Source organism: Callithrix jacchus, chromosome 8, assembly GCF_049354715.1.
Source record: "Callithrix jacchus isolate 240 chromosome 8, calJac240_pri, whole genome shotgun sequence".
NCBI classification, from domain to species: Eukaryota; Metazoa; Chordata; class Mammalia; order Primates; family Cebidae; genus Callithrix; species Callithrix jacchus.
Window position 1 is genome coordinate 136,958,276 of NC_133509.1, and position 25,190 is coordinate 136,983,465.

Consider the following 25,190-nt stretch of genomic DNA (forward strand, 5'->3'; position numbering starts at 1 on the left):
CCCTTCCTCAGTACCTTCAGGTGTTCTCAGGAGAGGAGCAGTTTTTAGGGTAGTAATTTTAAAATCAGCAAACGGCACCTTGGCCTATGGATACAACCAGGTGGTAAGGTGTTCTCATACACATGTCCAGAGGACTCATGGAAGGCACAGGAGGTGTGGCTGATTTTTCTGATTTGAGCTGATCCTGAAATGCTGAGTGTTTGCTGAGCAGGTGCTTTGGGAAGAACAGTCTGGGCAGGGGAGGCTGTCTGGAAGTCTGTGCTCCCACCCAGCACCCACCCCGTGTACCTGTTTCAGCACCCATTGGCCAGGCCATCCACCGCCTGCTCCTGATCCAGGCTTTCCGGCCCGATCGCCTGTTGGCCATGGCCCACATGTTTGTTTCGACAAACCTCGGGGAGTCTTTCATGTCCATCATGGAGCAGCCGCTCGACCTGACCCACATTGTGGGCACAGAGGTAATGTCCTGGTACAGCCTGGGCTTCCCAAGAGACTCCATGCACCTCCCCAACCACAGCTAGCAGCAGCCCTGGCATCTGCTCTCACTTTGGGCTACAGTCTCCTCCTACGACCAAGAACTCGCTGCAGATTCTGAACTACTAGCTCCGTGGTGCCCACACCTCTGTGCCCAGAAAGAACATCTTTCCAGGCCCCTCACTCAGGGCTGTCCCTTCCCTTGACAGGTACATACCACTGGCTGGCACCAAAGTAACTTTCTGCTTTCTTGGTTTGCAGGTGAAGCCCAACACTCCTGTCTTAATGTGCTCTGTGCCTGGTTATGATGCCAGTGGGCATGTCGAGGACCTTGCAGCTGAGCAGAACACGCAGATCACTTCAATTGCCATCGGTAAGGGTGGTGGATGGGCTCCATGGGTGGGAGCCCTGCAGGATTCATGGTGGGCCTTGATGTCCGAGGCAGCCACTGCTAACACTGTTTCCCTGCACCAGGCTCTGCAGAAGGCTTTAACCAAGCAGATAAGGCCATAAACACCGCTGTGAAGTCGGGCAGGTAGGCCTGTTCTCTTTTGCTGAAGAAAGCCTTAGTCCCCAGGCACTCAGGCAGGCAGCCTGGCATATTGCGTGACTCTCACTTTGTATGCGCAGGTGGGTGATGCTGAAGAATGTGCATCTGGCCCCAGGGTGGCTAATGCAGCTGGAGAAGAAGCTGCATTCCCTGCAGCCGCATGCCTGCTTCCGACTCTTCCTCACCATGGAGATCAACCCCAAGGTGGGTGGTGGAAGGGGTGGAGATGTTGCAGGCTGGTATGGCACTGTCCTGTCGGCCCATGTGTGGTGGAGGTGAACAGGCACCGGCGTCCACACCTGAGCCATAATGGGAACCACAATCTCCCTTAGGTGCCTGTGAATCTGCTCCGCGCTGGTCGCATCTTCGTTTTTGAGCCACCACCAGGGGTAAAGGCCAACATGCTGAGGACGTTCAGCAGCATCCCTGTCTCACGGATATGCAAGGTAAGTAGCTTGTCCTCCTGGTACGCTTTCTCCATAGAAGTCAAAGCCCAGTCCCATCACCAAATGCAGACGTGGGTCCCTGGGCCTCCCAGAAGCGCCATGTGATGAATTTTACAGGTGCTTTTGCTTTCAGCTGTAGGTAAAATTTCCTTCCTGGCCGGGCACTGTGGCTCATACTGTGGAAGGTCGAGGCAAGAGGCTCAGTTGAGCCCAGGAGTTCAAGATGTGTCTGGGTAGGCTGAATGTGGTGACTCACACCTGTAATCCCAGTACTTTGGGAGGCCGAGGTGGGCAGATCACTTGAGGTCAGGAGTTTGAGACCAGCCTGGCCAACATGGTGAAACCCCATCTCTACTAAAAATACAAAACATTAGCCGGGCATGGTGGTGGGTGCCTGTAATCCCAGCTACTGGGGAGGCTGAGACAGGAGATTCGTTTGAACCTGGGAGGCGGAGGTTGCAGTGAGCTGAGATCGCACCACTGCACTCCAGCCTGGGTGACAGAGCAAAACACCATCTCGGAAAAAGACCTGTCTGGGCAACATAGTGAGACCCCATCTCTCTATGTAAAATTTCTTTTCAACCTGTGAGCAGGTTGAAAAGTAAAAGCAATGTTTGGTTTTGGGGTGTGATTAGGTCCTAAAGGAGCAGAGATGCCCATAGAGAAGCTAAGACTCAAGAGTTTTGTCCCCAGGTGGTGGGTGATCTCCTGTCCCCCAACACAGGTCACCTGAAACCAAGCAGAGCCCTCCCAGGCACCAAGCGTAGCTGAGGTTATAGACAAAGACTCTTGGGCAGGAGGAAGCGGGTGGTGGCAGGGGTTTTGCATCAATTCTGTCAATTCTGTTTCATAAATACTGTTCTGCTTTGTGCTGTATCTACCTTTTCTTTTTCATTTTTTGAGACAAGAGTTTCACTCTTGTTGCCTAAGCTGGAGTGTAATGGCATGATCTCAGCTCACTGCAACCTCTGCCTCCCAGGTTCAAGCCAGTCTTCTGCTTCAGCCTCCTGAGTAGCTGGGATTACAGGCACGTGCCTCCACGCCCAGCTAATTTTGTATTTTTAGTAGAGACGGGGTTTCACCATGTTGGTCAGGCTGGTCTCAAACTCCCAACCTTAGGTGATCCCCCCACTCGGCCTCCCAAAGTGCTGGGATTACAGGCGTGAGCCACCGTGCCTGGCCCATATCCACCTTTTCTGACATTCTTAGAAACTCTGTTTTCTGTAATATTTTTTAATGGCTGAGTGAATTCTCTGATGGTCTCACTGGATGACACCTCTATTAATAGAAAAGTTGGTATACTTTTCTCCTAGCAACAATGCTTATGTGAATTTGCTGCCATTGTCAGGATGTGGAGAGCTGTTGGTAAAGCTTTGGCTGTGATCTGGCATCTGCGCTGCTTTTGGAGAAGTGCTGCTTTTTTTTTTTTTTTTTTTTTTTTGAGACAGAGGCTTGCTCTGTTGCCAGGCTGGAGTGCAGTGATATGAAAGTGGCTCACTGCAACTTCCGCCTCCTGGGTTCAAGTGATTCTCCTGCCTCACAGCCTCCTGAGTAGCTGGGATTACAGGCACGCACCACCATGCCCAGCTAATTTTTGTATTTTTAGTAGAGACGGGGTCTCACTACATTGGCCAGGATTGTCTCGATCTCCTGACCTCATGATTTGCCCGCCTTGGCCTTCCAAAGTGCTGGGATTACAGGCATGAGCCACCATGTCTGGCGAGAAGTGCTGCTTTCTAATGACCTGTGCTTGGTCGCTTTCCTCACCCAGTCTCCCAACGAGCGCGCCCGCTTATACTTCCTGCTGGCCTGGTTCCATGCTATCATCCAAGAACGCTTACGATATGCACCACTGGGGTGGTCGAAGAAGTATGAATTTGGAGAGTCTGACCTGCGGTCAGCTTGCGACACAGTGGACACGTGGCTGGACGACACAGCCAAGGCAAGTGCGGGCTGTGCCAGGACGGGGAGGATGCCTCAGGGCGTGGTACTGAGGGGTCGGACTCAGCTTGGAGGATCGAGCTGACCCCTCGGACGGCCTCAGCCTAGCAGGCGATGGGGAGTGAGGAGGACAGCTGTGCCCCTCGAAAGGGAGCCCCAGGCCTCCCTGCCTCCGACCACACACACGAAGCCTGCCTTTCCTCCCCCAGGGCAGGCAGAACATCTCACCAGATAAGATCCCATGGTCTGCACTGAAGACCTTGATGGCCCAGTCCATTTATGGCGGGCGTGTGGACAACGAGTTTGACCAGCGTCTGCTCAACACCTTCCTGGAGCGCCTGTTCACAACCAGGAGTTTCGACAGTGAGTTTAAGCTGGCGTGCAAAGTCGACGGGCATAAAGACATTCAAATGCCCGACGGCATCAGGTATGCTGCTGCCTGCTGGGATGGAGACAGGTATGATGTCAGGGTGTCTGGTATCACTCAGAGGTAGCCCCTAACATTTCCAATTACACTGGTTTCCTAGGCGAGAGGAGTTTGTGCAGTGGGTGGAGCTGCTCCCCGACACCCAGACGCCCTCCTGGCTGGGCCTGCCCAACAATGCTGAGAAAGTCCTTCTTACTACTCAGGGTAGGTATCGAGGGTCCTCACACGTGGGGTAGGGGGAATGCTGCTGTCTCACGGGCCTCCCTGCCTATGCTGCGTGTGGCTCTGTCAGCCTTGGCCTCCCTGCCAGTCTCCACCTGCTCCTTACTCCACTCCAAGGGGCTGCAGAGGAAAGAACTGGCTCTAACAGGGAACTTTCCTGCGTCATCAACTCAGTTCTAGAGAAAAGGCTTGATGTTTTTGTAAAGGAGCCTGGAAATAGCATTTAGATTTTCCTCTCATATTGAAAAGCAGTTATTTATTGGCCAGACACAGTGGCTCACCCTTGTTATCCCAGCACTTTGGGAGGCTAAGGTGGACAGATCACTTGAGGTCAGGAGTTCCAGACCAGCCTGGCCAACATGGAAAAATCCTGTCTCTACTGAAAATACAAAAATTAGCTGGGCGTGGTGTAATCCCAGCTACTCAGGAGGCTAAGGCAGGAGAATCACTTGATCCCGGGAGGTGGAGGTTGCAGTGAGCCAAGATCACACCATTGCACTCCAGCCTGGACGACAGAGTGAGACTCTGTCTCAAAACAAACAAAAATGGCTGAGTACAGTGGCCCACGCCTATAATCCCAGCTCTTTGGGAGGCCAAGGTGGGTGGATCACCTGAGGTCAGAAATTTGAGACCAGCTTTGCCAACATGGTGAAATCCCATCTCTTCAGAAAATATAAAAATTAGCCAGGTATGATGGCAGACACCTGTAATCCCAGCTACTCTGGAGGCTGAGGCAGGAGAATCACTTGAACCCGGGAGGCAGAGGTTGCAGTGAGCCAAGGTCATGCCATTGCACTCCAGCCTGGGCAGTAGAGCCAGACTCCGTCTCTCAAAGAAGAAAATCAGTTACTTTTTTTTTTTTTTTCCAATAGTGGAAAAGTACCTGATAGCTGGCTCACGCTTGTAATCCTAGCACTTTGGGAGGCCAAAGTGGGTGGATCATGAGGTCAAGAGATCGAGACCAGGGTGAAACCCTGTCTCTACAAAAAAAAAAAAGTACCTGATATTAAGTGATATTTTAAAACCATTCATCTTCCCTAGAATATACTTTTTAGCAATCTTTTTTCTTTTCACTTATAAGATGTTTTTTCAAGACTGTTCAAGTGAGCTGAGCAAGAAGGGAGCTAAGACATTCTCTAACCCCGTGACTCTCTGTGGCTCCCAGGCCCACAGCAGTAGCCTCCCCAGAACTTCTTAGAAATGCAAGTTCCCAGACCCTGCCCAGACACACCCCATCACTGTGGACAGGCCTGGCAATTGGCCTTCACAAAGCCTCCAGGCACTGCACGCAGGATTGATGGCAGCTGATCAAATCTCAACTTTCCATTATGGGAAAAAGTCACAAAAAGAAGACAAGGGGTTTGCTGAAGCTCACAGCTGCTTAGCAGAATCAGGCCGCTCCTTTTAGCCTGCTCCTTCAGTCCCATAGGCAGAATGTGCAGTTATGGGGCTTGCCTTTCAGCCGAGGCCACCCTGCAGGGCACCTGTGCCTCTGCAGAACAGCCTTCTCCCACAGAGGACATGCTTATAGACCAGCTTCAGGGCCGCAAACTCAGCTGCCCGTTCAGAATGAAAACAGGATGGTTGGCAGCTGAGTCATTGGGGATCTGGCGAGGAAGCCCAGGATAATTGGAGCCCTGGGCGCCAAGCACGTTTCCAAGGGTAAGGTAGGAGCATTCACTCTGCAGAGGCTTGTGCTAAGTACTGGGGGTCACGTGCTGGAGCGCCATTGTGGCCCTGCACAACTGGGTCCCTGTGAAGGACCCCTCAGGCCTATCAGGACTGCTCTTTGAGCCCCATGCTGGGACAGCATACCCGTCACCTCACCCAGTCCCACTTAGAGCATAGCAGCAAGGCCCAGGCCCTGCCTGCCTACGGTGCAGCCTCCCAGGAGCCTGACGTTCAGCATTCTGTGTCAGAGGCAGGAAAAGGGAGCTCCCCTAACCCAGAGATCCAGCTGCCCCTCGTCATCACCAGTCACATCCCAAAGAAGGCAGAAAAGCCAGGGGGCCTGGGCGGGTCTGGAGGGAAAGCCAGGTGGGGCCGGAACACACTGGAGGTACCACGAGGCTCAGGGTAGTCCCAGCCACACAGTGGCGGTCACAAGCTAACCATGCAGGTTCCCAGGCCCTGCCCAGACGCACTCCATCACTGCAGACAGACCTGGCAATTGGCCTTCACAAAACTGGACACCGTGGCGACCAGTTCTCTAAGTTAAGAGGGCAGGTGGCCCCCCTCCTGGAGCCTCTTGAGCATGCAGCCATTTGGGCTGCGGCTTGGCCCAGGTCTTACTGTGAACCCAGGATTTTGAGGAGCCTCCCTTGAGTCTTTGGCCTCAGGCTGCTGGTTCAGTTGTTTTGTTTTGCTTTGAGACTGAGTCTTGCTCTGTCACTCAGACTGAAGTGCAGTGGTACAATCACAGCTCACCGCAGCCTCAGCTTCCTGGGCTCAAGCAGTCCTCCCACCTCAGCCTCCCAAGTAGCTGGGACAGGTGCCATCACATCTGGCTTTCTCATTTTTTGTAGAGATGAGGTCTCACTATGTTGCCCAGGTCAGTCTTGAACCCCTGAGCTCAAGAACTGCTCTGGCTTCGGCCTCCCACAGTGCTGGGACTGTGGGCGTCAGCCACTTAGTCTGTCTTGCTGGGTGAGTTTTAACAGTCACGTACTTGACCTGGCAAAATTTTTCTGCTGTACTTGTCTCCTTAGCTTTCTGGCCAGGCCATTTTCTGTTCTTTAAAAGCATATATGGCCGGGCACAGTGGCTCACACCTGTAATCCTAGCACTTTGGGAGGCTGAGGCGGGTGGATCACCTGAGGTCAGGAGTTCAAGAACAGCCTGACCAACATGATGAAACCCTGTCTCTTTAAAAAAAAAAAAAAAGCATATGCAGCTGAGCACCTTTCAGATTGCTACAGCTCCCAGTGCAGACTCACCTGTGGCCTTTACATTCAAGACCTTTTTTCCTCTTGTCCTCTCCCTCCCTCCTGCTGCAACTGTGGGACTGTGGCCCAGGTGTGGACATGATCAGTAAGATGCTGAAGATGCAGATGCTGGAGGACGAGGACGACCTGGCCTACGCCGAGACCGAGAAGAAGACGAGGACAGACTCCACGTCCGACGGGCGCCCCGCCTGGATGCGGACACTGCACACCACCGCGTCCAACTGGCTCCACCTCATCCCCCAGACGCTGAGCCACCTCAAGCGCACCGTGGAGAACATCAAGGTAGCTGGGAGGGCGGCAAGCCGGCCAGGTCTCAGGGTCCCGGGTGCTGGAGATGGTCGTGGACTGTCCTTCCGTGGACCACTGGTTCCATCATGCTGGACGGAATGCATTCGCACCCACTGTCACCTCAGAGCGGGTGTCCAGGCATTGGGCAAGATGAGTTGACCCTTTTGAAATGGACTGAAAACACTCCAGGAGATTGTCTGCCTTTCTTCCACGAGAGGCAGACAGCTTCCGAAGCGAGCAGCTGCAGCCTTCCTCCCTAGAGAGCCCTGAGAGCCGCGGCTCAGGCAGGGGCCTCGGTGGGTTTCTGAGCAGCCACAGCCTCACATGAGCTCAGTTCCAGGTCAGGCTCTGCCAAAACTGTCCATGACACTAGGCAGGTCAGGAGCTCTGGGGCTGTCCCGGAGGCTGAGTTACTTCTGCTTGACCTTTCTGCCTGAGAAAGGACATCCTCCTCACTTCTCTTCCCCCGGCCTTCTCTTTGAACGATTTTAGGATCCTTTGTTCAGGTTCTTTGAGAGAGAAGTGAAGATGGGCGCCAAGCTGCTTCAGGATGTTCGCCAGGACCTCGCGGATGTCGTCCAGGTGTGTGAAGGAAAGAAGAAGCAGACCAACTACCTGCGCACGCTGATCAACGAGCTGGTGAAAGGTGTGTGAGATGCCAGCCTGCGGGCACCTGAAGCCCAGCACCTTAGCGGCCAGGTCTTCTCCCAGGGGCCACGACCCAGCCCAGCCACACAGCACCTCATGCTGACAGCCAGGCCTACAGGAGTTTCCCTCTGAGAGCAGCTCCGTGCCCTTTTCCCTCCAGGTGGGCGGGGTGGGGGAGCTTAGAAATGCCCAAGAATTTGTCTTCTTGCTGGTTCACTGAGTGTTGGCCAAATCTTTATGCAACTTTAACAGGCTTTTAGGGTCTTGCAAGGCAGTGAATGGGGGCCAGTGTGGCCCAGGCCAGCGAGGGACAGCGGTAGGTTGTGGCCTGTGAAGAATGGGTGTCCCCCAGGACAGTGGAAAGCAGGGGCAGCTGGGCATGGGGGGTTTGTCCAGAGTTGTGAGGAGCCCCCAGCGTCCTCCTGTCCGCCCCAAGAGCCCAATCACCAGGAACACAGCTGCTTGACTTGGATGTGATTCTAGTCCTCCAGACAGACACACCCAGACTAATTGAGCCTCGAAACTGCATGGTTCTGAGACATGCTCTGGACCAGCCTGAGCTAGAGCAGATGCAGCAGTGAGGGCGGCGCCAGGGGCATAAAGCACAGCCTGGAAAGGCAGGAGGTGGAGGCGCCAGTCGCCTGTGTGGGCGGCCAGGACATGGGTGCACTGGCGGATTTGTCCCATCTGTGCTGGGGGAGCTGTGAGAGCTGACCCCATCCTGGCTCTGTGTGCCTTGGCTGCAGGAATCCTGCCTCGGAGCTGGTCCCACTACACGGTGCCTGCTGGCATGACTGTCATCCAGTGGGTGTCTGACTTCAGCGAGAGGATCAAGCAGCTACAGAACATCTCACTGGCAGCTGCGTCTGGTGGCGCCAAGGAACTAAAGGTGAAGGCGCTCCTGATGAGTCTGGGGTGGGCAGCAGCTGTCCTGCGCTGGGGCAGCAGCAGCAGCTCTGGGGACAAACAAGGCCCAGGTCTGACCTGAGCTCCTTTTCCGGGGCTGCTGCTTCCCACAGAACATCCACGTGTGCCTGGGTGGCCTGTTCGTGCCTGAGGCGTACATCACTGCCACCAGGCAGTACGTGGCCCAGGCCAACAGCTGGTCCCTGGAGGAGCTCTGCTTGGAAGTCAACGTCACCACCTCACAGAGTGCCACCCTTGATGCCTGCAGCTTTGGGGTCACAGGTGAGTGGAATCTCACATAACATTCTGGCTCCTCTCTGCAGGTGACCTTCCCCGCACCTGGCCTCTAGCTTGGCCAGCCTGCCTACCTGCAGATGACCAGCTGTTGGTGGGGTGGAGCCGTCGTGTTTGTCAGCCTGTGACCGGGGTTGGTGTAGCTGTCGTGTTCACCTCAGGCTGGGTTTTGGCTTCCACCTCACAGGTTTGAAACTTCAAGGGGCCACGTGCAACAACAACAAGCTGTCCCTGTCCAATGCCATCTCAACTGCCTTGCCCCTGACGCAGCTGCGCTGGGTGAGGCAGACCAATGCTGAGAAGAAGGCCAGTGTGGTGAGTACGCGCTGCACGGCCCCTTCAGTAACACCGGCAGAGGCGTTTGCTCGTCTGTGCCTGGCTTCTGCTTGGACCTGGGAATGAAGTTTGTAGAGGAAAACCTTTCACACCTGTCAGCTGTTTTCTTACCTTTCCCTCCAGCCCCCAGTAAAGCCCTCTGCTTCTCCTGCAGGTGACACTACCCGTCTACCTGAACTTCACCCGTGCAGACCTTATCTTCACTGTCGACTTTGAAATTGCTACAAAGGAAGATCCTCGCAGCTTCTACGAGCGGGGTGTCGCAGTCCTGTGCACAGAGTAGGACTAAACTTTTCTAGCTCCCCTTTCTGTCACAGTGAGAGCTGCTGTTTAACATGTGTTCATTATTAAATGTTTGGAAGGTCTGAGCTTGTGAAAAGAAAGTGGTTGGTTTGAGGCTGGAGGAAGCTGAACGGAATCTGATGGTTGGGAGTGGTGGGAATTGGAAGGGGACTAGGAGGTGTTGGGAGGGCCAGTGGCATGGCTGCTTTGAGGAAATAAAACACTAAGCATGAGCTGACTCTGCCTCTTGTCTCAGCTTTCGTCTCAGGACACGGAGCCTTGCGTTCCCATGCAGCCGAGCGGGGGCAGCCGCACCCCCACCCTCCCCGCTGTCATCCTGGTTCGCTCCAGAGCGGCCACAGCACACGGGAATTAAGACCCTGGGACTCCGTCACAGACACAGACGCAGGCAGATTGGTTCCAAAAGCCCAGGCCCAGGCACAGTGGTTCACTACTGTAACCCCAGCACTTAAGGAGTCTGGGAGCTAAAGACCAGCCTGGGCAGCACAGACCCCGTCTCCACAAGAAATTAAACCAGCTGTGGCGGAGCGTGCCTGTAGTCCCAGCTACTTGAGGGCTGAGGTGGGAGGATCATCTGGGCCCAAGAAGTTGAGGCTGCAGTGAGCTGTGATCGCATCACCACACTCCAGCCTGGGCGACAGAGCAAGACTCTGTCTTAAAAATAAAGAAAAATAATAGGCCGGGCGCAGTGGCTCACGCCTATAATCCCAGCAGTTTGGGAGGCTGAGGCAGGCAGATCACAAGGTCAAGAGTTCAAAACCAGCCTGGCCAACGTGGTGAAACCCCATCTCTACTAAAAATACAAAAATGAGCCTGGCGTGGTGGCACACGTCTGTAATCCCAGCTACTCAGAAGGCTGTGGCCGGAGAATCCCTTGAACCCAGGAGGCGGAGGCTGCAGTGAGCTGAGATCACGCCACTGGACTCTAGCCTGGGCAACAGAACGAGACTCCCTGTCTTAAAAAAAAAAAAAATGGTAGGTGCAGCCTCTTGACTAAAAAGAAAGAAGGAAAAAAAACCCAGCAGCTTGTGTTCTCGGCCAGGGCCCTGGGACTTAGCTCAGCTCCTCGGGGCTGTTTTCAGCTCCAGACAAAGGAATTGCCCATCGCAGCCCTAGCACTCCATTCCCACACGGCCCTCCAGTGGGGATGACGGCAGCGGCCCATACAGCTGACTGACTGCTGCTCACATCCCAGTGGAGGTGGTGGGTGTGGTCCACCCGTGGAAACAGGCTTCTGGCTTCTCAATGTCTATTGTTTTGAGATGGAGTTTCGCTCTTTTCACCCAGTCTGGAGTTCAGTGACACAATCTCAGATCACCGCAACCCCCACCTCCTGGATTCAAGCGATTCTCCTGCCTCAGCCTCCCAAGTAGCTGGGATTACAGGCATCCACCAGTATGCCCAGCTAACTTTTATATTTTTAGTAGAGATGGGATTTTGCCATGTTGGCCAGGCTGGTCTCAAATTCCTGACCTCAGGTGATCTGCCCACCTGGGCCTCCCAACTCAATGTCTTTTGAGAGTGCCTGGGGTGGAGTGGGGATAGGCCCCAGGCTTGGCACAGGCCTCAAAGGGCTGCCCACACCCTGTTGCTGCATGACCCCGACTCCATCTCAACCACAGATGGTTTCTGTGGAGCTGCCAGGCCTGAGTCAGTGCCTCCTCCCCACCCAGTTCTGGAACTTTCCACTGGAGATCCTTGGTGGCTTGATTGCAGTTCTTAACTGTATTTGATTGAAAATTGGGGCCCACATGGCTGGGCGCAGTGGCTCACGCCTATAATCCTAACACTTTGGGAGGCTAAGGTAGTAGGTGGATCACTTGAGGTCAGGAGTTGGAGACCAGTCTGGCCAACATGGTGGAACCCTGTCTCTACTAAAAAAAATTTATAAATTAGGCTGGGCATGGTGGCTCACGCCTGTAATCTGAGCACTTTGGGAAGCCAAGGCAGACAGATCACGAGGTCAGGAGTTCAAGACCAGCCTGACCAACAAGGGGAAACCCCATCTCCACAAAAAATACAAAAATTAAGTGTGGTGGCACATACCTGTAATCTCAGCTACTCAGGATGCTGAGGCAAGAGAATCGCTTGAACCCAGAAGGCAGAGGTCGCAGTGAGCGGAGATCACGCCACTGTATTCTAGACTGGGCCATAGAGTGAGACTGCCTAAAAAAAAAAAAAAAAAAAAAAAAATTAGCCAGGCGAGGCCAGGTGTGGTGTCTCACATCTGTAATCCCAGCACTTTGGGAGGCCAAGGCAGGCAGATCACCTATGGTCAGGAGTTCAAGACCAGCCTGGCCAAAAACAGTCTTAAAAAAAAAATTTTTTAAACTTGCCAGGCGTGGTGGTGGGCACCTATAATCTTAGCTCTTCGGGAGGCTGAGGCACGAGAATCACCTGAACCCGGGAGACAGAGGTTGCAGTGAGCCAGGATCACACCTCTGCACTCCAGCCTGGGCTATACTCAGTCTCAAAAAAAAAAAAGAAAATTGGGGCCCTTTTAAAATGTTTTTCTCTGAACCAATATTGAGTGGGCCTATCCCCACTCAAAAAGGATTCTTGGCTTTTTTGGGGGGCGGGGGTGGAGATGGAGTTTTGCTGCTGTTGCCCAGGCTGGAGAGCAGTGGCTCAATCTCGGCTCACTGCAACCTCCACCTCCCGGATTCAAGCGATTCTCCTGACTCAACCTCCCAAGTAGCTGAGATTACAAGTGTGCGCCATCATGCCTAGCTAATTTTGTATTTTTAGTAGAGACGGGGTTTCTCCATATCGGCCAGGCTAGTCTCGAACTCCCGACCTTGTCATCTGCCGGCCTCCGTCTCCCAAAGTGCTGGGATTCCAGGCGTGAGCCACCATGCCCCACCAACCTTGGCATTTCCACACGGATTGATGCCGAAGGCTGTCGCCTGTGAAGAGCTGCAACTGTGCCCCTCTAGCAGCCAGGAGTCTGCAAAAGATCCCACCATTCAAGCCTGTTCCTGCCTGAGCCTTAAGTGGCCGTTCCTTTTACAGGTGAGGGTCCCAAGGCACAGAGGCTGAACTGGCAGAAGAGGGACTCCCGAGCGCAGAGGAGAAGGGCTGCCATCCTGTTACCCCCAGAGGCCCTGGGGAAAGCTCCTGAGATGAGGGAGCTGACTGCAGCCCAGAGGTCAGTGAGCAGCAGCCTCCCTGGCCACCAGACACCACCGAGGGACATGTGGGGGAGGGACAAGTCACCCAGGTCCCGGACTGAGCCTTCCCCAAGGTTGAAGGCTTCCCTGTGGACCCCACCAGGGGCACCTGATGCTCTTCCTCGCTGCCTCCCAACTTACATCCCCCACACGATGGTAACTGGGTCCCAGGTCATGCAGCTCTCCCATGGCAGGGTACAGGGTGCAGGGCAGCTACCTTCACAGCAGGACCTCTGCCTCTGGAGCTGCTGCCAGCCCTACCCCGTCCTCACTCAGCAGAGCTAGCAATAGCATCTGGGCAGAGAGGGCCTGCAAGGCTCCCACCACAAGCAAGGGGCCTTAGGAACGAACACCTGCCAAGGGGCCAGTTCCACCACCCCCAACCTCTGCAAGGGTGACAAGCGGATGACTGCAGTCACATCGCTTTTTTGACACTCAGGAGCAATGTGGTCCTGGGGACTGGCCAAGGGTGCCAGACTTGGGGAGGAGAACACGGAATACCCGTGTCAGCACCCAACGTGTGAGGGGGCCTTGTCTGCTAGGCAGTACTTTAAAGCTTAGTGAACGAACCCACAGTGACGGGACGGAGCAGAAGCGCCACCACCCACTAATCTCAGGCCTGCCTGCACCCAAGCGAGCAGCTCAGAGGAGCCTTGTAAGTAACATGGATGAGGAACAGAAAGGAAAGGCAGAGGCTTGACCGGCGGTGACTCACACCTGGAATCCCAGCACTTTGGGAAGCTGAGGCAAATGGATCATCTGAGGTCGAGGGTTCAAGACCAGCCTGGCCAACATGAGGAAACTGTGTCTCTACTAAGAATACAAAAATTAGTCTGGCATGGTGGCAGGCACCTGTAATCGCAGCTACTTGGGAGGCTGAAGTGGAAGAATCGCTTGAACCTGGGAGGTGGAGGTTGTAGCAAGCCAAGATTGCACCGCTGCACTCTAGCCTGGACTACAGAGAGAGATTGTCTCAAAAAAAAACAGGGAGGGGCTGGGCGCGGTGGCTCAAGCCTGTAATCCCAGCACTTTGGGAGGCCGAGGCGGATGGATCACGAGGTCAACAGATCGAGACCATCCTGGTCAACATGGTGAAACCCCGTCTCTACTAAAAATTACAAAAAATTAGCTGGGCATGGTGGCGCATGCCTGTAATCCCAGCTACTCAGGAGGCTGAGGCAGGAGAATTGCCTGAACCCAGGAGGCGGAGGTTGCGGTGAGCCAAGATTGCGCCATTGCACTCCAGCCTGGGTAACAAGAGTGAAACTCCGTCTCAAAAAAAACAGGGAGGAACTTCTTGGCACGCTGAGGAGCAGAACCCATGGGTGTTCCCGTGGAAATGAAACAAAAGCCTCTTGCACTCACACGCCAGCCCTTCTGCGGCCTTGCCTGCATCTTAGCATCAGCTCAGCTACTGTCTAAAAAAATAAACAGGCTGGGCTCAGTGGCTCATGCCTGTAATCCCAGCACTTTGGGAGGCCAAGGTAAGTGGATCACCTGAGGTCAGGATTTCCAGACTAGCCTGGCCAACATGGTGAAATCCTGTCTCTACTAAAAATACAAAAATTAGCCAGGCTTGGTGGCTTATGCCTGTAATCCCAGCTACTCGGGTGGCTGAGGCAGGAGAATCGCTTGAACCTGGGAGGCAGAGGCTGCAGTGAGCCAAGATCACACCACTGCACTCCACCCTAGGGGACAGAGCAAGACTCCATCTCAAAAAATAATAATAAATGTGGCTGGGTGCGGTGGCTCACACTTGTAATCCCAGCACTTTGGGAGGCCAAGGCAGGAGGATCATGAGGTCAGGAGTTCAAGACCAGCCTGGCCAACATGGTGAAACCCCGTCTCTACTAAAAAATACAAATATTAGCTGGGCGTGGTGGCACATGCCTATAGCCCCAGCTACTTGGGAGGCTGAGGCAGGAGAATTGCTTGAACCCGGGAGGCGGAGTTTGCAGTGAGCTGAGATCGCACCACTGCACTCCAGCCTGGCGCCTGGCAACAGAGTGAGACTCTGTCTCAAAAAGAAAAATAATAAATGAATAAATAAAGAGTAGATACAAAGGTCATAGCAAAGATTCCCCAAAAAATCACTAATTTTAAGGATACATAAATAGGAAACGTAAAGAAATGCCCTGGGATTCAAGGAAAGTGGGGTCCGTGAGGGCCACAGGGCCCTCCCTGAACTGGAAACCCATTTCCAAGCTAGGTGGTAGGCATCTGATGATCACTGAAGACATATAAAAAGAGTCACATGTTGCATCAAAAACATTTTTTTTTGAAACAGGGTCTTGCCCTGTCACCCAGGCGCGAGTGCACTGGTACAGTCACAGCTCACTACAGCCTCAACCTCCCAGGCTCAAGTGATCCTCCTGCCTCAGCCTCTCAAGTAGCTGGGACTATGGGCACACCACCACACCCAGCTCACATTTGTGTTTTTTGTTATTGTCATTTGAAACAGTCTCACTCTGTCACCCAGGCTGGAGTGCAATGGTGCAATCTCTGCTTACTGAGACCTCCACCTGTGGGTTCAAGTGATCCTCCTGCCTCAGCCTCTCAAGTAGCTGGGATTACAGGCGTGTGCCACTGTGCCCAGCTAATTAGTGTATTTTTAGTAGAGACGAGGTTTCACCATGTTGGCCAGGCCGCTCTCAAACTCCTGGCCTCAAGTGATCGGCCCACCTCAGCCTCCCAAAGCACTGGGATTGCAGACATGAGCCACTGCACCTGGCCACATGTTTGTATTTTTTGTAGAGATGGCATCTCGCTATTTTGTGCAGGCTGTTCTCAGACTCCTGGCATTAAGGGCTCTTCCCACCTCAGCCTCCCAAAGTGCTGGGATTCTAGGTGTCAGCCGCCGAGTCCAGCCCCTAAAAACTTTTTTTTCCTTTTAGAGACAGGGTCTCACACTGTTGCTCAGGCTGGAGTGCAGTGGCGTGATCATGGCTCACTGCAGCCTCAACCTCCTGGGATCAAGGGATCCTCCCACCTCAGCCTTCTGAGAGCTAGGACCACAGACATGCACCACCCATCCGGCTAATTTTTGTATTTTTTGTAGAGAGGAGGTTTCACCATGCTGGCCGGGCTGGTCTCAAACTCCGAGGAGCTGAAGTGATCCTCCTACCTTGGCCTCCCAAAGTGCTGGGATTCCAGGCGTGAGCCATCGTGCCCAGCCTGCAGAACGTTCTGAATGACAACTCACCACCCTCCTCACTGATTCCAGAATTCCCTCTTACCCTTCCTTTTCCACCTTCCTGAGTCTGTTTTTGGTTGTTTGTTGTTTTTGATTTGAGCCAGGCATGGTGGCTCACACCTGTAATCCCAGCACTTTTGGAGGCTGATGTGGGCAGATTGTTTCAACCCAGGAAGTTAGGGCCATAGTGAGCTACGATTGTGCCACTGCACTCCAGCCTGGGCAACAGAGCTAGATCCTGTCTGAGGAAAAAAAAAAAAATGGAGACAGAGTTCTGCTCTGTTGCCCAGGCTGGTCTGGAACTCCAGGGCTCAAGGGATCCGCCTCAGCCTCCTGAGTAGCTGGGACCACGGGTGCATCACTGCCCTCAGCTCCTACGTCGGTGTTCTGGACTGAGTAGCTCCAGCAGCCGAGGTCTCCAGGGCAAGTCCAAATCCCCTGGGACTAATCTGAGCAGTTGCTACGCCATTTCCTGAGCTGAAGAGCAGGCCAGCTGCACCTGATGAACTTCAATGCTACGTGGGAACATCTTGTTGGAAAGGCTAAGAGGTCCCCCACTGAGGACCAGTAAACGATGAAGTCAATAATATTTCGTGTGCACTACATATGCGCTTGCCCCCGGGACCCCCACTCCTCATTGAACATGATGGCTTCAGTAAAACGCACCGTCAGCCAGGTGCGGTGGCTCACGCCTATAATCCCAGCACTTGGGGGGCCGAGGCAGGTGGATCACGAGGTCAAGAGATCCAGACCATCCTGGTCAACAAGGTGAAACCCCATCTCTACTAAAAATACAAAAATTAGCTGGGCACAGTGGTGCGCACCTGTAGTTCCAGCTACTCAGGAGGCTGAGGCAGAAGAATTGCTTGAACCCAGAAGGCGGAGGTTTCGGTGAGCCGAGATTGCACCATTGCACTCCAGCCTGGGTAATGAAGCGAAACTCTGTCTCAAAAAAAAAAAAAAACAACCACCACCCCACACAGTGGGAAAGGCCCCATAGCTGGTCCCTATGCAGGGACCCCTATCCCCCGGACCTTGGATCACTTCACTTGAAGAGTGAAAACCTCTCTAAAAGCATTCATTTGGACAGCTCTTTAAACAGCCGACACTGTCATTTATTGCAAAAAAGGTCAAAATTCAGCTGGGTGTGGTGGCTCAAGCCTGTAATCCTAGCACTCTGGGAGGCTAAAATAGAAGGATTGCTTGAGACCAGGAGTTAAGATCAGACTGGGCAATATAGCGAGACCCCATCTCTACAAAAAAAAATTTAAATTAGCCAGGTGTGGTATGCACCTGAAGTCCCAGCTAGTCGGGGGGCTGAAGTGGGAAGATTGCTTGAGGCCTGGAGTCTGAGTTTGCACCGGGCCATGATTGAGCCACTAACTCCAGCCTGGGCAGTAGAACAAGATCTCGTTTCTTAATAAAATAAAAAGGTTAAAATTCCGTAAATGAGGCCAGGCACAGTGGCGAGTACCTGTAATCCCGGCTATTCAGGAGGCTGAAGCAGGAGAATCGTTTGAACCCGGGAGGCAGAGGTTGTGGTGGACCAAGATCGTGCCACTGCACTCCAGCCTTGGCAACAAGAGTGAAACTCCATCTCGAAAAAAACCCTAAATGGTGAGAGTGGCTCCTGGCTCATGCTATAACAGACCTCTCTCCCCGGATACCTTCAGCAAGCCCCTGTGATTCTTTTTGTGACTGACCTGGAAACAAACGGGCTTGGATACTGCTCCTCTCTGTCAAGGCAGGCAGACAGCAGCCCCACAGGCAAAAGGTATGCCCACCACCCACACCAGCAGTTCCTGCTGAGCCAGACACTCAGAGGGTGGTAGCCCTGGCAGGGTGGGGGCAGACAAGACAGCATCTCCCAGGAGCCTGAGCAGAGCTGAGGACCCCATGGTGGGCTCAGTTTGAGGGACTCAAAATGCAAACCTGGGCGATACAAAAGGAAAGGTCAAACCATGAATGTGGCCAGGAGGCAGCCAGCAGCCAGACCACTCACTGTCAACTGAGGAAGAGGCGGGAAGGACAGACACATTAGCTAATGTGCCTGGTTCGGGGCTGCCAGCGCCAGTGCTGGCTTCCGGAGGTGGTGGAGAAATGCACGCCAGTGCTATGCGGCACTTGTCCTGGACCCAAACCCAGAAGACTGTATAAGGTACCGGATGCTCCTTCCCAACCCCTCCACAGATGCCACAGCTGAGGCCCAGGGAGGGCCAGCCTCACTCAGCGTCCCTCGGAAGAAAACCCACGTAGGGTGTCCAACATTCTAGAACCCTCTTGCTAAACCCAGGCTGCTGAGGAAAACAACTGTTTTGTTTTCTCTTTTTGTTTGAAACACAGTCTTGCTCTGTCACCCAGGCTAGAGTTCAGTGGCATGATCTCGGCTCAAGGCAACCACCACTTCCTGGGTTCAAGTGATTCTCCTGCCTCAGCCTCCCGAGTAGCTTGGATTACAGGCGTGAGCCACCAAGCCCAGTCTTGTTTTCTATGAATGAAAAGAAAGACTCTCAAAACACTGGGATTTGAACACCTCTAGGTTTTGGAAGAGAAAAAAGATCTTTACAAATGAACCAGAACCCACTGAAATTAATATTCTTGGGGGAATCTGGGCCTAGGGCCAGGGTTCTGCCTTTCCAACCCTCTCAACTTGCTCCCCAGTCCACGGAGAGGGAAGGGGTGGCAGGCGGGAGAGCACCTCGAAGCACTGGCGTGCATTTCTCCACCACCTCCGGAAGCCAGCACTGGCGCTGGCAGCCCCGAACCAGGCCCAGGTGCAGTTGGGTGGGCCGGGCCTCAGACGGGTCATGGCTTGGGCCGGAGGCAGACTTTGCACTTAACTAGGGAAGACCAGGTGCGTGGGGTGCACTTAACTAGGTAGGAGCAGGGGCTGGGGAGGAGCTGGCCTCAGCAGGCGGGAGGGAAAGGTCTAGGGCTGTACTCTTAGTGCCAGTGGTGGTGGGACAGGACCTGTTTGTGCACGCAGAGCTGGGCTTCACTGTAACTAAGCTGACCTCAGTAAGGCCAATCGAGGGAGTTTTCAAGTAAATCTTCTGGCCGGGGGTGGATCACTCCTGTAACCCCAGCACTTTGGGGGGCCGGGGAGGGCGGATCACGAGGTCAGGAGATCAAGAGCATCCTGACCAGACACAGTAAAACCCCATCTGTACTTGTGATAACCTGCTTTTGGTCAGCTCAAACGGAGAGCTGTTCAGCTTCACGTTAGCTGCTTGAGCCGGACAGACTCCATCTTAGCGTCTTCATTGTAGTGATTTTTCCCACCGTTGATTATGTAACTGTGGCCTGTAGCTGGGGCAGGCTGACACTGGGCACCTCCAGGAACGCGTTTGCTGATAAGAGGCTGAGTTAAGCGGCTCCAGAGCCCCCGGATCTGTAAGCTGTGTGTCTTTCATGACGGCTTCGCCCTGCACCTGGCACTGTTTTATTTCTCAGGTACCAGTTTATCTTTTAACTTTTTGCTTACCCTGCTTCTGTGAAAAATTTGCTTCAGCTAAGTTCCCCCTCCCTGTTAGGGTATAAAAGACCTCCTAACTTTTTCTTAGGGGCCGAGAGAATTTTGGACATTAGCTGCCTCCCGGTCGCCGGCGTAATAAAGGACTCATGATTCAATCTCAGTGTGGCTCATTCCTTGACTTGCTCGGATACAACATAATAAAAATACAAAGAATTAGCTGGGCATGGTGGTGCACGCCTGTAGTCCCGGCTACTCTGGAGGCTGAGGCAGGAGAACTGCTTGAACCCGGGAGGCGAAGGTTGCAGTGAGCCAAGATTGCACCACTGGACTCCAGCCTGGGCAACAGAGCGAGACTCCGTCTCAAAAAAAAAAAAAAAAAAAAAAGGAAATGAAAAAACTCGCAGGCAGGGGGCAGTGAGTGGCAGCGCAGGAGTCACTGAGCCAGTGTGGGAAGCCTGGCCTTCGCACCTCCTGTAGAGAAGCTCTTGGAAAACATCACAAAAATTTGTCAATTCATCAACAAAGTGCTGGAACATCAGAGCTGGGAGGGGCTTGTTCAACCCCCACCAACTCCCTCCTTGTCTTTTAACAGATGAAGAAATTTAAGTCCAGACCGGGACTGGCTTGCCCAAGATGACAGGGAAACTCAGAGAACTCTTCCTAAGAACTGCAAGGTCCTTAAGAACAAAACAGGCTGGGCGCGGTGGCTCACGCCTGTAATCCCAGCACTTTGGGAGGCCGAGGCGGGTGGATCACGAGGTCAAGAGATCGAGACCATCCTGGTCAACATGGTGAAACCCCGTCTCTACTAAAAATACAAAAAATTAGCTGGGCATGGTGACGCGTGCCTGTAATCCCAGCTACTCAGGAGGCTGAGGCAGGAGAATTGCCTGAACCCAGGAGGGGGAGGTTGCAGTGAGCCGAGATCGCGCCATTGCACTCCAGCCTGGGAAACAAGAGCGAAACTCCGTCTCAAAAAAAACAAAACAAAACAAAACAAAATCCGCAAAAACCTACACACCCAGAGAACAAAGAACAGCCATTCTAGGCTAGCCACACAGTGGCCCATGCTTGTAATCCTAGCACTTTGGGAAGCCAAAGTGGGAGGCTTCGCTTGAGCCCAGGAGTTCAAGACCCGCCTGGGCAGCATAGTGAGACTCCGTCTCTATTTTTATAAAATCTAAAAAAAAAAAAAAAGAACAGCCACTCTAATCAAATTAGAACGAAGAGATCCTGAGACTACAAACTACCCAGTTGCACGTCACTTGCTTTCTTCAAGAATCCTTGCAAGGAAGCACCACTGAGCCCTGTGGGAAAGAGCACGTGTGATAGACATGAGCCCACAGTTGCCGCCTGCGCACGCTCACCCCGATAAGCTTGGGCTTTTCCAAACTGTGCTCCCTGGAAGCCAGTTATGGGGCCTATCAAACAAAGGTTGGAAGCCGGGCTTGGTGGCTCACACCTGTAATCCTAACACTTTGGGAGGTGGAGGCGGGCATATCACCTGAGGTCAGGAGTTTGAGATCAGCCTGAACAACATGGAGAAACTCCATCTCTACTAAAAACACAAAATTAGCTGGGCATGGTGGTGCATGCCTGTAATCCCAGCTACTCAGAAGGCTGGGGCAGGAGAATCGCTTGAACCTGGAAGGTGGAGGTTGCAGTGAGTGAAATGTCGTTCCACTCCAGCCTGAGCAACAAGAGCAAAACTCCATCTCAAAAAAAAAAAAGAAAGAAAAAGAAAAACTTGAAGCAGGAAATGCCTTAGACCAGACCTCCAGAGTCATTGGCAATACGCAGAATACACGGGCATTTCAAAGGCTAGAAAGGTTCCCAGTAAGAAACCAGAAATCTTTTTATCTCTTTTTCCTTTTTGTGGAGAACCGGGTCTCACTATATCACCCAAGCAGGTCTTGAACTCCTGGGCTCAAGCTATCCTCCCTAAGATCTGAGATTACAGTCATGAGCCACAGTGCCCAGCAGAAATCTACTTTTCAAATAATTTTTTAGTATTCCCAGAAGTACATAGATTTCACCAGTTTTCACCCAATGTCATTCTGTCCCAGGATTCCACCCAAGACCCCGCGGTGCACTGAGCCGACAGGTCTGCTTAGGCCCTTCTTGGCTGTGACAGTTTCTCAGACTCTATCTTGAGAGTTTTGAGGGGTCCTGGCTGGGTATAAGCTGTCCCTCCACTAGGATTTGTCTGATGTTTTTCTCCTGAGTAAACTGGGGAAGAAGATCACAGAGGTAAAGCACCCCTCCCTCTTTTTTTCTTTTTCTTTTGAGACGGAGTTTCGCTCTTGTTACCCAGGCTGGAGTGCAATGGCACGATCTCGGCTCACCGCAACCTCCGCCTCCTGGGTTCAGGCAATTCTCCTGCCTCAGCCTCCTGAGTAGCTGGGATTACAGGCTCGCACAACTGTGCCCAGCTAAATTTTTTTTGTATTTTTAGTAGAGACGGGATTTCATCATGTTGGCCAGGATGGTCTTGAACTCCTGACCTAGTGATCCACCTGTAAGGTCTGATCGCGCATGAATGGCATGGTAATCTCTGTGACGTGTGTGCACACCCCAGATGAGTTCCTGACTAACCTGAGACATTCCTCTGTGGTTTCTTGTTTCAGCCTCAGCTGACAAGGCCATTGCACTTTGTGACCAACCTTGCCCAACCCCGTGACTCCGCAACCCACGACCCCCTCCCACCTTGCAAAAAACCGCCAACTATAACTTCTATAACTTTCCACTGTTTACCCCAAACCTATAAAACCAATTCCTATCCCCCTGCCCTTCGCTGACACGATTTTCAACCTCAGCCGCCTGCACCCGGGTGAATAAACAGCTCACACAAAGCCTGTTTGGGGGTCTCTTCAACCAGAGCGTGCGTTTTACCACCACCCAACTAGGCCTCCCAAAGTGCTGGGATTACAGGCGTGAGCCACCACCCTGGCCCTCCTGTTTTTTTTGTAGAAATGGGGTTTCACCACATTGGCCAGGCTGGTCTCCTGGGCTCAGGTGATCCTCCCACCTTGGCCACCCGAAGTGCCGAGACTACTGGCCTGAGCCACGGTGCCTGGCCCAACCTTATTATTATTGAAGTCACGTGTTCCACACAAACCTCCGCAATTCCACTGGCCACACCTTCTGGGCTCGTCTTTCCTAGCCACGTCAAAGTGGGCCCTGGGAAGGACCCTGGAGGAGAAGCCCCCCGCTTCCACCCCTGAAGTCGGCTTTCTGACCTCAGAAGCCCTGCTGTCCTCTGAACTCAGGTGACACATCACCTAAGTGACAGACCCAGCATGCACCTCATGATCCCCACCACTCCTCCTACAGCGGCCCCACCCCACAGAGATGACAGGGCTGGGAACTGGAGGGAGGCTGCATGGCTGCGTCTACAGAGGCCTCCACTTTGAGGGAGACACGCGGGGCGAGGGTGGGGCAATGAGACAGGACAGACCCGGCCTTGGCCATCTCTGAAGCGGGGAGAATACCGCCCATGCCCCTCTGTTGGAGTCACCGCCTCTGTGCCAACAGCCACCAAACCTCCACCTCCAATTAAGCTCCACCCCCGTGTCCCCACTGCCCACAGGACATCTGTCCAGGACCCCCTTCAACTTGGCCAAGGCTCCACACACCACCCTGGTTTCCCTCTCTGCCCAGCCGCCGCTAAGGTCTCTAGTGGGTCCTTCCGATTCCACCCATCCAGGGTAACACCCTGAAGTTGTCCCAGCTCAGAAGTACCCCAGCTGTCTGATGGCTCCAGCTGAAATGCTTCCCAAGGCCCACAGGAGGCTGATTAGCAAAGGCTGATGCCACCCTCCAAACTGCCCAGAATCCAGCCGCATCTCCCCGCTTCCCTGCCTGGCCCTGGGACCCACTATTCCCACTCGATCTCTGCCCTAGCTCCCTGCTCCAGCCCCAAGCCCAGCTCTCAGACCAGAGCAATTCTTGTGAACCCTGAAAATCTGAGACAGGTCTCAGTTAATTTAGGAAGTTGATTTTGCCAAGGACGAAGACACAGGCCATGACAGCCTCAGGAGATCCTGACAACATGCCCAACGTGCTCAGGGCCCAGTTTGCTTTTCTACATTTGAGGGAGACAGGAGACATCCATTACCTTAGTAAGATGGACAAAGGTTTGGTCTGGAAAAGGCGGGCAGGGGGCTTCCAGGTCTTAGGTAAGAGACGAATGAGAATGATTGCATTCTTTTGAGTTTCTGATTAGCCTCTCAAGGAGGCAGTCAGATACCCATTTATCTCAGGGAGCAGAGGGATGACTGAATAGAACGGAGGCAGGTTTGCCCCAAGCAGTTCCCAGCTCCACTTTTCCCTTTAGCTTAGTGATTTTGGGGCCCCAAGATTTATTTTTTCACTAGCTGCTCAATCTGCCATGCTGCACCCCAGAGAGCCTGAACCCTTGCCGAAGCTCAGACAGCTTCAGGGTCACCCTTCCCTGAGGCTTCCTGGAGCCCCTTCCTCATATTTCAACAGCCCCACGGATGCACACACGCACCCTCCATTTCTCTCCTTAGTCCTTGTGCTCTGTCACGTGCTCACATCTTCCTCCTCTACCTTGGTTAGGATCAGGGTCACTCCCTCCAAAACTGACCTGTGCTCCAGGGCCTGGGGCTCGGAGGCTTTGTCCACAGCTCTGTCCCCGGAAGCCAAGCTCCTGGCTCTGAGCAGGCAGTGGTGGTCGGAATGTATTTGCTGGATGAATGAATGAATGCACACACATTCCAGAGGCCACTCACCTCACATGTCCCAAACCAATGCCTTTCCCCCAAAACGTGCCTCTATCTGTGTTCCTTAAGTGCCCCAAAATCACTAAAGAGAAAAGTCAGGCTGGGCGCGGTGGCTCATGACTGTAATCCTAGCACTTTGGGAGGCCGAGGTGGGTGAATCACCTGAGGTCAGGAGTTCAAGACCAGCCTGGCCATCCTGGTGAAACCCCACCCTAAAAAAAAAAGAGAAAAGTCAAGCTGGGAACAGCTTAGGGCAAACCTGCCTCCCAGCATCTACTGAGACTCCCAAGCCAGAAGCACAAAACTTCCTTCCACTGGAGGCTGAATAGCTGATGGGTCTAGAACTCCCTGGATGAAACCACCTTTGCAAAATTATGCCAGTGAGGGAAATCTGATGTGGCTGACTCCATCTTGCTTGTAGCCCCACAGGCTGGCTGTCTTCACTCATTCCTTGGCGTGGGCCAAACTAACTTTGGGGGAAATTTAGTTTGGAGTTTAAAGGATAATAGCCCTTCCCCAAGCTAAACCACCCTTGTAAAACTAATAAAAGGCCACCAGATTAGGAGGATGAGAGGGCCCTGAATTCTGCTATTCACACTTGGTTAAAATGATTACCAGTTCTGACACAATCCTTTGGCTGGACACGGTGGCTCACGCCTATAATCCCAGTACTTTCAGAGACCGAGGTGGGCAGATCATGAGGTCAGGAGTTTGAGACTAGCCTGGCCAACATGGTAAAACCCCATCTCTACTAAAAATACAAAAATTAGCTGGGTATGGTGGCACACCGTGGGGGGACCTGTAGTCCCAGCTACTCGGGAGGCTGA

At 53.2% G+C, this 25,190-nt stretch overlaps 1 protein-coding gene and 1 long non-coding RNA gene across 2 annotated transcripts in view; one reads left to right on the forward strand and one right to left on the reverse strand.

Annotated features, from left to right (window-relative positions):
• DYNC1H1 (dynein cytoplasmic 1 heavy chain 1) overlaps positions 1-9,992 on the forward strand; it is an 83,353-nt gene extending 73,361 nt beyond the window's left edge. Inside the window, exons 65-78 of the mRNA XM_035261535.3 lie at positions 298-458; positions 736-847; positions 949-1,009; positions 1,105-1,228; positions 1,357-1,470; positions 3,242-3,412; positions 3,621-3,838; positions 3,939-4,042; positions 7,076-7,287; positions 7,786-7,939; positions 8,688-8,830; positions 8,961-9,129; positions 9,329-9,456; positions 9,632-9,992. Of these exons, the coding sequence (XP_035117426.1) occupies positions 298-458; positions 736-847; positions 949-1,009; positions 1,105-1,228; positions 1,357-1,470; positions 3,242-3,412; positions 3,621-3,838; positions 3,939-4,042; positions 7,076-7,287; positions 7,786-7,939; positions 8,688-8,830; positions 8,961-9,129; positions 9,329-9,456; positions 9,632-9,760 (2,000 nt within the window). The 3' untranslated portion in view covers positions 9,761-9,992. The remainder of the gene's footprint in view (positions 1-297; positions 459-735; positions 848-948; positions 1,010-1,104; positions 1,229-1,356; positions 1,471-3,241; positions 3,413-3,620; positions 3,839-3,938; positions 4,043-7,075; positions 7,288-7,785; positions 7,940-8,687; positions 8,831-8,960; positions 9,130-9,328; positions 9,457-9,631) is intronic.
• LOC128928881 (uncharacterized) overlaps positions 6,997-25,190 on the reverse strand; it is a 30,125-nt gene continuing 11,931 nt past the window's right edge. Inside the window, exons 2-3 of the long non-coding RNA XR_008474617.2 lie at positions 11,827-11,946; positions 6,997-9,533 (exon numbers count right to left, since the gene is read on the reverse strand). This is a non-coding gene — a long non-coding RNA (uncharacterized LOC128928881). The remainder of the gene's footprint in view (positions 9,534-11,826; positions 11,947-25,190) is intronic.